This window comes from Brassica rapa, chromosome A02, assembly GCF_000309985.2.
Source record: "Brassica rapa cultivar Chiifu-401-42 chromosome A02, CAAS_Brap_v3.01, whole genome shotgun sequence".
Taxonomy (NCBI): Eukaryota; Viridiplantae; Streptophyta; class Magnoliopsida; order Brassicales; family Brassicaceae; genus Brassica; species Brassica rapa.
Window position 1 is genome coordinate 30681533 of NC_024796.2, and position 13996 is coordinate 30695528.

At 34.8% G+C, this 13996-nt stretch overlaps 3 protein-coding genes and 1 long non-coding RNA gene across 4 annotated transcripts; 2 read left to right on the forward strand and 2 right to left on the reverse strand.

Annotated features, from left to right (window-relative positions):
• The first annotated feature begins 63 nt into the window (after positions 1–63).
• LOC117132156 lies at positions 64–1602 on the forward strand. Its single transcript, XR_004455657.1, has 2 exons — positions 64–313; positions 1016–1602. It is a non-coding gene; the product is annotated as an uncharacterized LOC117132156 (long non-coding RNA).
• A 2339-nt stretch (positions 1603–3941) lies between these two features.
• LOC103855235 (dicarboxylate transporter 2.2, chloroplastic) lies at positions 3942–6663 on the reverse strand. The gene is made up of 3 exons (XM_009132199.3): positions 5658–6663; positions 4319–5081; positions 3942–4221 (listed from the first exon to the last, which is right to left on the reverse strand). Exons 1-3 carry the CDS (start codon positions 6447–6449, stop codon positions 4106–4108), a joined length of 1671 nt encoding a protein of 556 aa, XP_009130447.1. The 5' UTR covers positions 6450–6663; the 3' UTR covers positions 3942–4105.
• A 1829-nt stretch (positions 6664–8492) lies between these two features.
• LOC103855236 (classical arabinogalactan protein 1) lies at positions 8493–9166 on the forward strand. The gene has a single exon (XM_009132200.3). It carries the CDS (start codon positions 8578–8580, stop codon positions 8968–8970), a length of 393 nt encoding a protein of 130 aa, XP_009130448.1. The 5' UTR covers positions 8493–8577; the 3' UTR covers positions 8971–9166.
• Positions 9167–9897: 731 nt separating this feature from the next.
• LOC103855237 (pentatricopeptide repeat-containing protein At5g64320, mitochondrial) lies at positions 9898–13513 on the reverse strand. Its single transcript, XM_009132201.3, has one exon. The coding sequence runs from the start codon at positions 13086–13088 to the stop codon at positions 10938–10940; it is 2151 nt and encodes a 716-aa protein (XP_009130449.1). The 5' UTR covers positions 13089–13513; the 3' UTR covers positions 9898–10937.
• Positions 13514–13996: the final 483 nt, after the last annotated feature.

The following is a 13996-nucleotide window of genomic DNA, read 5'->3' on the forward strand; positions in this document are numbered from 1 at the left end:
AATATGTGGGTGCAGGATGCAACTATGAATTAAAACAATATTGTCATATTTTTTGAATTTGTTTCAAAATCTATGTGTCCCTACGGAAATATTGCGTTTTTGGTAAATGGTTTATATACTAAAGCTTAGTGTTGTTTTAAATTTCTAAACAAATTTTATATTTATATTAATGTATATTAAACTCTATTTCATGGAACATGGGCATCATTTTAATTTTTTATCAATTAATTTAGTAAAACTTCATAATACTCCCTAAATTTGTAGATTAACCACGATAGAATCGCTATTCTCTACACAAACGGAGAGAACAAAGGTTTCAAACCTCTTTGACATTCATCATATGTTTTTACAGGTTGCAACTATGCATAAAAACAATATTTTCATATTTTTAAATTTTTTATCAAAATCTATGTGCTAACCCTTTCGAAAATATTGAGTTTTTCGGTAAATGGTCTATATATTGAAGCCTATGATCTTTAGTGTTGTTTTAAAATTTCTAAACACATTTTATATTTGTATTAATTTATATTAAACTCTCTTTCATGGTACATGAGCATTGTTTTAATTTCTTATCAATTAATTTAGTAAAACTTCATATTAGTCCCTAAACTGGTAGATTAACCACAATAAAATCGCTATTCTTTAGAGAAACGGATACAACAAAGGTTCCAAACCTCTTTGACACTCATCATATATATTTGCAGGATGCAACTATGAATTAAAATAATATTTTCATATTTTTTTATTTTTTCTCAAAATCTATGTGTAACCCCTACGAAAATATTGAGTTTTCAGTAAATGGTCTATATACTAATGCTTATGATCTTTAATGTTGTTTTAAATTTTTAAACATATTTTATATTTGTATTAATGTATATTACACTCTATTTCATAGAACATGGGCATCATTTTTATTTTTTTATCAATTAATTTAGTAAAACTTCATAATACTCCCTAAATTGGTAGATTAACCACGATAAAATCGTTATTCTCTAGAGAAATGGAAAGAACAAAGGTTCCAAACCTCTTTGACATTCATCATATGTTTGTGCAGGATGCAACTATGCATTAAAACAATATTTTCATATTGTTTGAAATTTTCTCAAAATCCATGTGCTAACCCCTACGAAAATATTGAGTTTTTCGATAAATGGTATATATATTGAAGCCTATGATCTTTAGTGTTGTTTTAAATTTTCTAAACACATTTTATATTTGTATTAATGTATATTAAACTCTCTTTCATGGTGCATGAGCATTGTTTTAATTTTTTATCAATTAATTTAGTAAAACTTCATAATACACCCTAAGCTTGTAGATTAACCACAATAAAATCGCTATTTTTTAGAGAAACAGAGACAACAAAGATTCCAAACCTCTTTGACATTTATCATATGTGTGCGCTGGATGCAACTATGAATTAAGACAATATTTTCATATTTTTTGAATTTTTCTCAAAATCTATGTGTAACCCCTACGAAAATATTGAGTTTTCAGTAAATGGTCTATATACTAATGCTTATGATCTTTAATGTTGTTTTAAATTTCTAAACATATTTTATATTTGTATTAATGTATATTAAACTCTATTTCATGGAACATGGGCATCATTTTTATTTTTTATCAATTAATTTAGTAAAACTTCATAATACTCCCTAAATTGGTAGATTAACCACGATAAAATCGTTATTCTCTAGAGAAGTGGAAAGAACAAAGGTTCCAAACCTCTTTGACATTCATCATATGTTTCTGCAGGATGCAACTATGCATTAAAACAATATTGTCATATTGTTTGAAATTTTCTCAAAATCTATGTGCTAACCCCTACGAAAATATTGAGTTTTTCGATAAATGGTCTATATATTGAAGCCTATGATCTTTAGTGTTGTTTTAAATTTCTAAACACATTTTATATTTGTATTAATGTATATTAATTTCTCTTTCATGGTGCATGAGCATTGTTCTAATTTTTTATCAATTAATTTAGTAAAACTTCATAATACTCCATAAGCTTGTAGATTAACCATAATAAAATCGCTATTTTTTAGAGAAACGGAGACAACAAAGGTTCCAAACCTCTTTGACATTCATCATATGTGTGCGCAGGATGCTACTATGAATTAAGACAATATTTTCATATTTTTTTAATTTTTCTCAAAATCTATGTGTTAACAACCCCTACGAAAATATTGAGTTTTCGGTAAATGGTCTATATACTAAAAGCTTATGATCTTTAGTGTTGTTTTAATTTTTTAACATAATTTATATTTGTATTAATGTATATTAAACTCTATTTCATGGAACATGGGCATCGTTTTAGTTTTTTATCAATTAATTTAGTAAAACTTCATAATACTTCCTAAATTGATAGATTAACCACGATAAAATCGCTATTCTCTACAGAAACGGAGACAACAAAGGTTCCAAACCTCTTTGAAATTCATAATATGTTTGTGCAGGATGAAACTATGCATTAAAACAATATTGTCATATCTTTAAAAAAATTCTCAAAATCTATGTGCTAACCCCTACGAAAATATTGAGTTTTTTCGGTAAATGGTCTATATACTGAAGCTATGATCTTTAGTGTTGTTTTAAAATTTCTAAACATATTTTATATTTGTATTAATGTATATTAAACTCTCTTTCATGGTGAATGAGCATTGTTTTAATTTTTTATCAATTAATTTAGTAAAACTTCATAATACTCCCTAAGTTTGTAGATTAACCACAATAAAATCGCTATTTTTTAGAGAAACGGAGACAACAAAGGTTCCAAACCTCTTTGACATTCATCACATGTGTGCTCAGGATTCAACTATGAATTAAGACAATATTTTCATATTTTTTGAATTTTTTCAAAATCTATGTGTGAAAATATTGAGTTTTCGGTAAATAGTCTATATACTGAAACTTATGATCTTTAGTGTTGTTTTAAATTTTTTAACATATTTTATATTTGTATTAATGTATATTAAACTCTATTTTTTGGAACATGGGTATCGTTTTAATTTTTTATCAATTAATTTAGTAAAACTTCATAATACTCCCTAAATTGATAGATTAACCACGATAAAATCTCTATTCTCTACAGAAACGGAGACAACAAAGGTTCCAAACCTCTTTGACATTCATAATATGTTTGTGCAGGATGAAACTATAATTAAAACAATATTGTCATATCTTTAAAAAAATTTCTCAAAATTTATGTGCTAACCCCTACAAAAATATTGAGTTTTTCGGTAAATGGTCTATATATTGAAGCCTATGATCTTTAGTGTTGTGCAGGATGCAACTATGTATAAAAACAATATTGTCATATTTTTTGAATTTTTCTCAAAATATATGTGCTAACAACCCCTACGAAAATATTGAGTTTTTCGGTAAATGGTCTATATATTGAAGCCTATGATCTTTAGTGTTGTTTTAAAATTTCTGAACTCACTTTATATTTGTATTAATGTGTATTAAACTCTATTTCATGGTACATGGGCATCGTTTTAATTTTTTATCAATTAATTTGGTAAAACTTTATAATACTCCCTAAATTGGGGGACTAACCACTATAAAATCATTATTCTTTAGAGAAACGGAGACAACAAATGTTCCAAACCTCTTTGACATTTATCATATGTTTGTGCAGGATGCAACTATGCATTAAAATAACATTTTTATATTTTTTTAATTTTTCTCAAAATCTATGTGTTAACATCTACGATAATATTGTGTTTTTCGGTAATGGTCTATATATATTTAGTGTTGTTTTAAAATTTCTAAACAAATTCTATATTTGTTTGGTTCTTTTTATTCTTGATTTTAGATTTATTGCGTTGAATTTTGTTCAGGAGATGATACGTAGAAGCTGCAACGCTCGAGATATATAGAATCTTTGGCCTAGCTTCATTGTTCAGTGTGTTTGTCTATTCGGTTTAGTAGAAATGTGAATGAAGAAGTTGGGTGACGAATATATAAAATTACAGTTCGGTTATGTACTTATGTTATTGCTTTCTTTTTGTTTTTTTGGACATCACTTATGTAATTGCTAAACTTCAGTTAAATTTGGATTAACAACAAGATATATCCGTACAATGTAGTCTGGCTTCTTCTAGTAGAGACCCAAGAACTTCCACCATAAAGATCCAACAGATCCCCAAATGACTGCTTGTAATAGAGCCATCACGAACCCTAGCCTAAACATGTCTTTCAGATCTACGTAGCCAGCTGCGAATCCAAACAAAAAAAAACAAAATAATAAGGGAATACTATATAAATGTTCATTGAGTAAGAAAAAAAATGAGACAAGAGAAAGAGAACAAACCTCCATAGTATAAAGCAGCTGGTCCACTACTATAATGAGCCAACGCACCAGAAAGATTGTTATTAAAGGCCAAACAAAGAGCCGCTAAAACCCCGGGAACACCAGCAGCTATCTGCATGGCCAAGAAAGCTGGATAGAGAGCACCTGCATGAGCCGTTTGGCTTGCGAACACGTAATGCAGCAGGAGATAAGAAGCCTGGAGGATAACAAACGAAGCAGGCCAAGTCAAGGAGAGTGTCTGCAGCAGTTTAGCCACACAATCCGACATCCAAGCAACGACCCCAAGGTTCGTTAGTTGTCCAGCCATACCGATCAAAACCGCAAACCAAGTTAGCGAGTCCCAAGCCGATTTGTCGCTTAGACAATCATTCCAGTTTATAACTCCCAATACTAGTAACGTTGATAGACCAATCATCGCGGAGACAACACTTGATACTCCTATTGCTTCTCCGAAAACCCAAAGAGAGACGGTGAAGGCCATTGCACCGAGCATGATCCATTCGTTTTTCGTGATGGGACCTAACCGTTCGAGCTTCTTTGCGGCAGCAGCAGGAGCTTCCGGTGTGTGTTTAAGCTCAGGAGGGTAAAGCTTGTAGATGATGAGAGGTGTACAAAGAAGTGATGCAAAGGCGGGAACACTCGCGGCTTTAAACCAAGAGACCCATGGGTTTGAGAGCACCACACCAACTTCTCTAGCTAGTTTCAGACATAGCAAGTTTTGTGCGGCTGATGTGAGGAGAAGCGCACCAGAAGTCCCTGCACACTGTCACAGAGTAACACAAACCTCATTAGTTAAAGTCATCAAGAGAGAGACATAGATTTTATCATTTTAGTAGTACTCGGCGTACTATTCGAAACCCAAAAACCAAATGGGAATTGAACCAACAAGCCTTGACAAACCGAAAATTACAAAAACCTGAGTGGTTCCTATTTTTTACATCCAAAAAACCAAAACCGAATCGAAAATAAAAAAAACGATCTGAGAATCAAACGGATACCTGAATATTCTAATATAAAAAAATTAATTATTTTATTTTTAATATCTATTAAAATAACTAATAAAAAATCTAAAAAGCCCTAACTACCCGAATTACCAAATATTTTTTGGTTTCTCCGATCGGGTTTTTAGGATATCTAGACTTTAAACCCGAACCAAACTCGAATTGTTCTAATTTGATTTCCCCTTCGAGTCTTATAAGAAAATAGAAACTTGACCGGAATATATCCGGAAAATGTCCGGTTCTTAAACGGGTCCTCACCACTCAACCAAATAAGCTGAAAACCGAATAACCCGAATTGACCTGAACCAAAAACCCGAATGCCCAGCACTAGATTTTACCTGCAGTTGTGTCTGAATCAGAAAAGCACCAAGCCTTCTCGAAGACGAGTCACCAGGTTTACTCCCGGCGGAGAGAGACAACGATTTAATCACCGGCAAGAAAACCCCACCGGCTCTAGCCATCGTAGACGGCATGATCAAACCCATAAACGTTTCACACAACACGAGACCGTACGATAGACCAAGAGTGCTTCTCCCTAGCCACTTCACGAAGTAGGTAGCGATCCTGTCGCCGAGACCCGTTTTAATGAACCCGCGAGCGAAGAAGAAGGAGATCGCGATAAGCCAGATGAGCTCGTTGGTGAAAGCGGCGAAAGCGGTTGAGAAAGAAAGCGTTCTGGTGACGATCGAAGCGGTTAGGCCGATGAAGGCCCATGCCCCGACGGGGAGTGGGCCGAGGACGAGGCCCGAGATGGTGAAGAGGAAGACTGAGAGGAGTTGCCATCCTTGTGGCGTCACTTGTTCGGGTCTAGGGATTAGGAATCTGACGATGAGGCCTATTGAGATGGAGACTGCGAGAGGTATCAGCTTAGCTCCTTGCGGAGGCTGTGGTGGAGAAGATTGAGGATTGTTCTGTATCTCCGGCGAGGACGAGGGGGAAGAAGCAGTGGCGCGGAGAGTGAGTCGAGGAGAGGATATGGAGAGTGATCGGACGGTTGGGGGTGAGGTGTAAAGGGAGATCGAAGGGTGAGGAAGTGATAATGATCTTGAAGATGAACGGCGGAGAGAGAGATAAGAGAGTGGTGAAGAAGCGGTGGTGGTTGAGAGAGTACGGAGAGCGAAACTCTCCATCGTTGTACTGTTAATTCTCAGTTCTCTCCGAGGGAGATTGAGTTTATTACTTTTTAATATCTATTTATTTTATAGTTTCTCCGTTTACAAGTACAGACGAATCTATCACCATGTCCGAACGACACATATGATAGTGATGTCTGTGGAGAAACTTACTTTTGAGTTATTATTGTTAAGTTAGACCTTCATGTTCCTCACTTATCTATTTCTGTCCCCATAGTTTTTTCTTTTAACACCCCCCCCCCCCCCAATCAACACTGCATCTTGTTACTTCACTTTCTCTACAGAACTCTTTGTATATTTGTGTGAGAAAGATTGTTTGATTCTCTAAGGTAAACGACATATTTTCATATCAAGTATAGTAAAAGGAGAACAAAAACACTCGGTACCATCTTTGCAAGCTTCAAAAAACATTTTCTGGTAAGCAGAGCCGTGCTCACCTTATCAATTTTGAGGCATTAGCTCCATGTCTCCTCTCACATTAGTACATTTTGGGGTCTCCATATTCATAAATCATATAATCAATATATGATAATATGATAAAAACTATAATTATCTCTTAATACTTTTCAATAATATAACTATTTCTGCTTAGTTGTTGTGAATATTAATTTCATTGTATATTTTTTATTTTGAATATCGAAAACATTTTCCTACATATAATTTGAGTTTGTATATACAATTTTCAGTTGTGACCAAAATATAACTTTTGCCATTAATTTTCATAAGATTAATTTTTTTTAAAAATAATTTTAAAATATAAGATAAAAAAAAATAATTTATTTTCTGGTTCGTATTTAAAAAAATTAATACGCATATTTGATATAAAATAAATTATTTTTGCCCTAGACCTCTGATAGCCTTCGCACGGCACTGCTGGTAGGTTCAATAATGCTCTTATTAGAGACTCAAAAACTTCCACCAGAATATTCCAGCTACTCCACAGATGATGGCATTAATCGTCACCATCATGAATCCAATCTTGAATACATCAGGCATTTCACCAAAAACATGAATGTTAAAGACCTTCCACATAAAGAGAGAGGGAGAGTTATGTTCATAAGCTCCATATTGGACAGCGGTCAAGCGCTGCTATAATGCATGGCCGGTCTTTGGCCAAGCCTAATGGAACATTCGATTTAGGTTCTCAAAATTTTTGAAATTTTTTATATGTACATAGACTTCTGAATTTGCAAAAAAAAAAAATTTAGATCCTTAATCTTTTGAAATCTTTACTAAATGGTTTAAGGCCTCCAAACTATGAGAACTAGCCATGAATGCAACAAAGCACCAAAAATATTGGTGTTGGAAGCTACAACAAGTGCGGCTAATAAAACACCTGATCTTATACTCACAGCTAAGAAATGCTGAGAAGAGAGCTCTTACATGACCGGTTTGGCTTGCAAAAAGATAGCGGATGAAGAAGTAAGCTGCTTGAAGAAGACCAAAGGCATCTGGCCAGCTCAAGTTGAGAGATTGGAGAGCTTTGGCTATACACAATCAGACATCCAGGTCACCACACTGAGGTTTGTGAGCTGTCTTTCAAAGCCCAACAAGACAGCAAACCAAGCTAATGTGTTCTGAGGAATTTGAATTAGATTGGTTTATGTTCTTTTAGTCTAATCTTTTTTTTTTCTGATTAGTAATTGTATTTGATTTTGTGAAACTGTGTAAAGAAGAAGCATTGAACTTTGAAAATCTGCTAATAAAATCATTTTATCTTACAAAATGTTAAACCATAATTAAAGTATCATTAACGATAAAATAGTAATTAATTAGTCATAACGGCCAAATTTTCTCCTTTTTCCATCACGCGTCATTACGACCACCACGTGTACGGTCGAGATTCTATAGTCACATCTGTCATAGAGCCGTTAGCGCCGTAGTCAAGGGACCGCGTTTTCTTTTTTCTTTTTTCTTTTTTCATCTTTCTCACTAGACTTGTCCCCACCTTACTGTACAATGAAATCTAAGCCGTTGAATTAAAGTTTCACCTTACATCTCAAAGCAGTAGACCCTACATTTCTCTCTATATAAACACTCGTCTCCCAGTTTCTTCAACATCACAAGCAATTAAAGCAAAACACTCTTAGAAACATAACAGCTGTCTGAATATCTCTCTCTTGTAATGGCATTCTCAAAATCTCTAGGGTTCATTCTTCTCGCCATTTTCTTCGTTTCCTTCACGGTGGCTCAATCTCCGGCTCCAGCTCCATCTAACGGCGGAGGAAGGAGGATCTCACCGGCGCATTCACCTAAGAAGGCGTTATCTCCTGCACAAGCTGTCTCTCCTTCTCCTCAAACCGCGTTGACTCCAAAATCATCTGCCTCTCCTCCATCGCCGCCTTCGGTGGATTCGCCTTTAGCTGATTCTCCTTCAGATTTGCCAGCTGTTTCTCCCTCCTCGATCTCTAACTCTCCTGCTCAAGCTCCCGCTCCTGTAAGCAGCGCCGTTTCGAACAGCTATGCGGTTTTTGGATCCGTCGCTGTTATGTTATCCGCCGTCGTTTTGGCTATGTAGGTTCGAGTACTGAAACGTTTTTAGATATTTAGTATTTATTTATTTAAGATATATATGGCTTTTGCAGAATGAGAGATGATTCTTTTATTTTTGTTCTTCTTTTTTAATTTTGATTTTATATCAGATTACTATATGTTTCTCCTTTTATTGATCCATCCAGATTAATATATGATTTTATCAAATTCAAACACTTTTATTCAATATATTCAAGATACTAATATGAGATCGATAAACTTTTATCACAAATTAATTTACAGTATATATATATATATATGATATATCTCAAAAGTGAAATAAAATTAATTTACAGTATACATATCTCAAAATGATCTGCAAGTTTGCAATTAAAAAAAAAATATACAGTCATAACAACAAACTAGATTTTGAACCGCACTTCGAAAGCGCGGATTTTATGGATTATATACGAAGTTGGATATAAGATAGTATTTTGAGTATATTGTGTATTATTATGTTATAAAATCGTATTATATCGAATACAGAAATTTGTTTAAAATTATATAACTTATGAATAAATTTATTCAAGATTTTTTATATAGACTCTTATGTAACTCTTTCTTAAGTATGAAAATTTTACCAAAATTTGATAAACGAACCAAACCAATACGAAATACAGGTTGAGGTTCAAAAATTGAGAAAAAGTACCTATTAGATTTTTTTGGACCTGCGGTCTCTGTTGGACTCTGGGTACCCAAAGTACCCAGAATATTTTATTCATATTATGTATATTTGAGTAATTCATATATGTTCTCGGTATAAAAAAATTATTGTAAAATTTGGATTCGCGTTTTCTATTATAGTTTCAGGTTTTGGGTAAAATTTCAAATTTTAAAATTATATATAAAATATTGGATATTTTTGGTTTTCGGGTAAGATTTTGGTCTTTTAGATATTTAGTTATTTCTGGTATTTGTTTAATTTTGGGTATTTTTCGTGTTTTGATTTTTTGAATTTTCAGATTCTTTAGAATTTTTTCTCCTAAATACTCGAACCGAGCTAGACTCGTTACGTAGCCAAATTACATAGTAAATTTTACAGATACTTGAATTATTGACTCAAACTGACCTGGAACTAAAAGGAACCGATCTGAACAAAAAATAAAATTCAAATACCTAGTTGGATATAAATGCCCAAGACCCAAAGAACTTGGACCTGAAAGAAACCGATTTATATTTGACCCGAAGATCCGAATGCCCAAATCTAACATTTCATTATATTTTTGTGCATTTTATAAAAGCTACATTTGTTCAGTTGGTGAAACTTAAGATTTATTTGAGAAGTTTTTGGCTAATTTAATAGTATAGATTTGTAGGTTTTTTATTGAGCAGTAAAAAAAAGATTTGTTGGGTTTTTAATAATTTTAAACTTATCTTAAATACTAAATTGTTATTTATCAATAAAATAAAATTAACATAATATATAATTTTTAAACTTATCTTAATTATGAAGTTAATGAGACATATTTAGAGAAGAGTATAATAAAGTACTGTACGTGATATTATATTTTTGTGAACCAAATTTATGTGGTCGTATATATATGGTATAATCCTTTCATTTACAAAAAAAATATGAGTCTAATAAATAAAAGTTTTGACTAAATGATTGTTAGAAAAATTTAAGGTAATATATTGTTTATCCAAATCAAAATAAAACCAAAATATCATTAGTTAATAAAAGGGTCCAAACAATCTTTTTAAGTAGATTTATTAAAACTCATTCCTTTTTAATAGTATTGATCTGTAATTTAATTAAGGAAAAGTATAACATGCCTCTTAATTAATTGAAATACAACATTTATATTTCTACTGATAAGCAAAGCTCAATGAGAAAATAGAGTAAAATATGGGCCTTATGTCCTTAATAGTAGCCCAATGGACATTTAGTTGAATAAAAACCACAAGATCACACACATACACAGTTACATTAACTCAACAGTTAATCATTTAACTTCAGAGAACCACTTCATAAAATCTATGTCTATCTAACGTTTCTTGAGGAACAAGACTCCTCAACAAAATGGACCAACTTCTAAAATTCGGAACAAAACCTTCTTCAACACCTTCCTCCAGAAGAAAACAAGCATCCTCAACAAAACCTCCTTTGCACAACCAACTCATCAAAGTGTTATACGTCACCGCATCAGGCCATATCCCTTCATCCCGAAGCTTCTCAAACATCGCCACACCATCACCAATCCTCCCAGCCCTGCACAGACCGTTTATCAAACTGTTAAACGTCACAATGTCCGGCGTGGTCCCCCTGTGAACCATCTCTCTCTGAAACTCAACCGCTTCCTCCACCTTCCCGTTCCTGCACAGCCCGTTTATAAGTATGTTGCAGGAGATGTTGCTCGGCACAACCCCGTCTCTCAACATCTTCTCGAACAAACTCCTCGCCTTATCAACCTCCCCGGCCCTGCACAGGCCTTCTATAAGACCATTATACGTTATCTCGTCAAGCGGAGAGCCCTGGAAAACCATCTCGCTAACCAGCTTACGAGCTTCTTTGATCTCCCCTCTTCTAAGAAACGCCTTGATCAATGTATTGTAAGTAACAGTGTTGGCAACTACACCTTCTGAGATCATGTCTCTGTGCAGCCACAAGGCGTGGTCGATCTCATCGACCTCGCAGAGTCCAGCTATCATCGTATTGAACGTATACGCGTCAGGCTTACACCCTTTACTCGGCATCTCTTTAAAAACATCGATGGCTTCCGTGACTCGATGCTCTTTACACAAAGCGGATATCAAACAGTTGTAACCAGCAGTGTTGAGTTTCAACCCGTCAGCAGACATGTCTCTCAGAACATCGAAGGCTTCATCTATCCGTCCTAACTTGCAGAAACCATCAAAGAAGATGGTATAAGAGAATATATTAGGCTTACATCCTCTAACCCCCATATCGCGAAAAACCTCTAAAGCTAAGCCTACAAGACCCTTCTTCAAGTATCCATATATCAACGAGTTAAACGTGCAGACATCAGGAACAAGACCATGAGAATCAGACAAAAGAGATTTAGCATCATCAAGCCTCCCCTGAGTCACAAACCCGTGAAAAAGAGTGTTGAAGATCACAATACTCGGCTTCGGAACTCTACTAAACAGATCTTTAGCAGCATCAACCCTCCCTATCTTACACAACCCATTCATCAAATAACCATACGTTATATCATCAGGAGCAAACCCTCTCATCAACATCCTATTCACCATCTTCGCCGCTTCATTAATCCTCTCAAACTTACAAAGCCCAAAGATAACATCGTTAAACGTCTCAGCGTCAGGCACACATCCCATCAAAAGCATCTCTTCAAGAAGCTGAAGCGCTTCGTTCACTCTACTACACTTCGATAAAGAATGTATAAGCGTCTGGTAGATAACCGAGTTGGGGACACACCCATGTTTCGTCATGTCTCTAAGTAAAGACAAACCCGAATCAATCTCGTTAATGGCACATAACGCTTTTATCACGACACCGAAAGTGAAAAGCGTCGGGGGGATTCTTCTGCTGAGCATATCGTCGAACACGTTGGCTGCAACTTTGTAACAACCTGCGGAGACCAGAATCTCTAGGACCACGTTGTAAGATCTGAAAGTGGGTGAGCAGGAGAAGACGCTCCGCATCTCCAGGAGCAGCCGAATGGTCTGCCCTGGGAGATTAGATCTGGCGTAGTCTCTCATGATGGAGATAAAGATCGATTCTTTGAAGCAGATTCCTTCGTCTTTCATCTGGAGGAGGAGCGTGTCGATGGCTTCGAACTGGGATTGGGATCCGAGCTTGCGGATTAGGGATTGGTAGGAGAGGAAGGTGTGGCGGTAGCCCGGTTGGGAGCCGGTTCGGGAGAAGAGGGCGAGGGAGGTGGGGACGTCGAGAGGGAGGGAGAGGAGGGTGGAGAGCTGCGAAGGTGTGATCTTGGGGAGGGAGGTTGAGAGGGAGGAGAGGTCGTAGGGTTTGAGAAGGTTCTCCCATTCGTTGGCTGAATCGGAGGAGGAGGCATCGTTTTGATCATCGCCGTTGCTGCTGCTAAGGTAACGGGAGGGTGGAGGGAGAGGGTGTGATCTTCTTCTGCTCAGGTGTAGAGCAAGCTTTGATCTCGCGAGCATAATACGAAACGCTACATTAATCAATCTCTGAAGAAATGGTTTTACGGTGAGAGAGAGGGAGATTCTATCTGGTTCCGACAAGACCTTTTTAAACCCTCTAAGAGGTTTCGAATATTTTTGTTTGTTTGTTTGTTTGGATCTTCTGTTGGGCTATAGTTCAAATAAAGAAAATATTAAGTTTCTGAGCCCAAACAAAGGAGATAAGCCTAAACAAAGGACATAGGCTCAGTGTTTTGGGTTCGATTCGGTTCGGGTGATTAGAATTTTTGGTACTATGTTTGTAAATTTCATTCAGGTTTTACTAATTTTTGGGTAGAGTTTAGTTTGTTGCTTTCTGAATTTGATTTGGATCAGAGTTATAACCAAAAAACAATAAAATCTTTTATAAAAAACTAATGAAACTGACAAAAAATACTTTAAAATATATAAATTATTCAAAAAATTAACTAAAGTTTAGTTATACATATTATCTAAACTAACTGAAAAGTATTTGAATTTTTTTTAAAAAGCCTACTTAAATATTTAAAATACTGCAAAATTATATATTCTAACTATAATTTACTTTAATATATATATAAAGATAAATAGATTTAACTCATTTTGGATATTTTTGAATTCTAGTTAAATTTTCGGCTCGGATCGGATTGTACCCAAAACTAAAATTACTTAATTAGTAGATTCCATTCGGATATTTTTTTTTATAACTGTTATGATCGTCCCAAAATTACTTTAACTCTTGGATTTCAGTCAGATCTTTTTTTATAACGGTTATGATCGGATTTTATTTTTTAGGTTTGGATTTGGTTCATGTTTTGGGTTTAGTTAAAAACGGCCATGCCTAGTGTTAATCAACCAGGTAGGATGGATCAACTCAAACTTCTGAGAGATTTCAAAATATTTCAAGTGTG

Coding starts and splice junctions, on each gene's coding strand:
- LOC103855237 (XM_009132201.3), bottom strand. CDS start 13,088: ATGCTCGCGAGATCAAAGCTTGCTCTACACCTGAGCAGAAGAAGATCA.
- LOC103855235 (XM_009132199.3), bottom strand. CDS start 6,449: ATGGAGAGTTTCGCTCTCCGTACTCTCTCAACCACCACCGCTTCTTCA. Junction 5,082..5,657: donor TGATTCAGACACAACTGCAG/GTAAAATCTAGT, acceptor ACTCTGTGACAG/TGTGCAGGGACTTCTGGTGC. Junction 4,222..4,318: donor AGCTGCTTTATACTATGGAG/GTTTGTTCTCTT, acceptor TTGGATTCGCAG/CTGGCTACGTAGATCTGAAA.
- LOC103855236 (XM_009132200.3), top strand. CDS start 8,578: ATGGCATTCTCAAAATCTCTAGGGTTCATTCTTCTCGCCATTTTCTTC.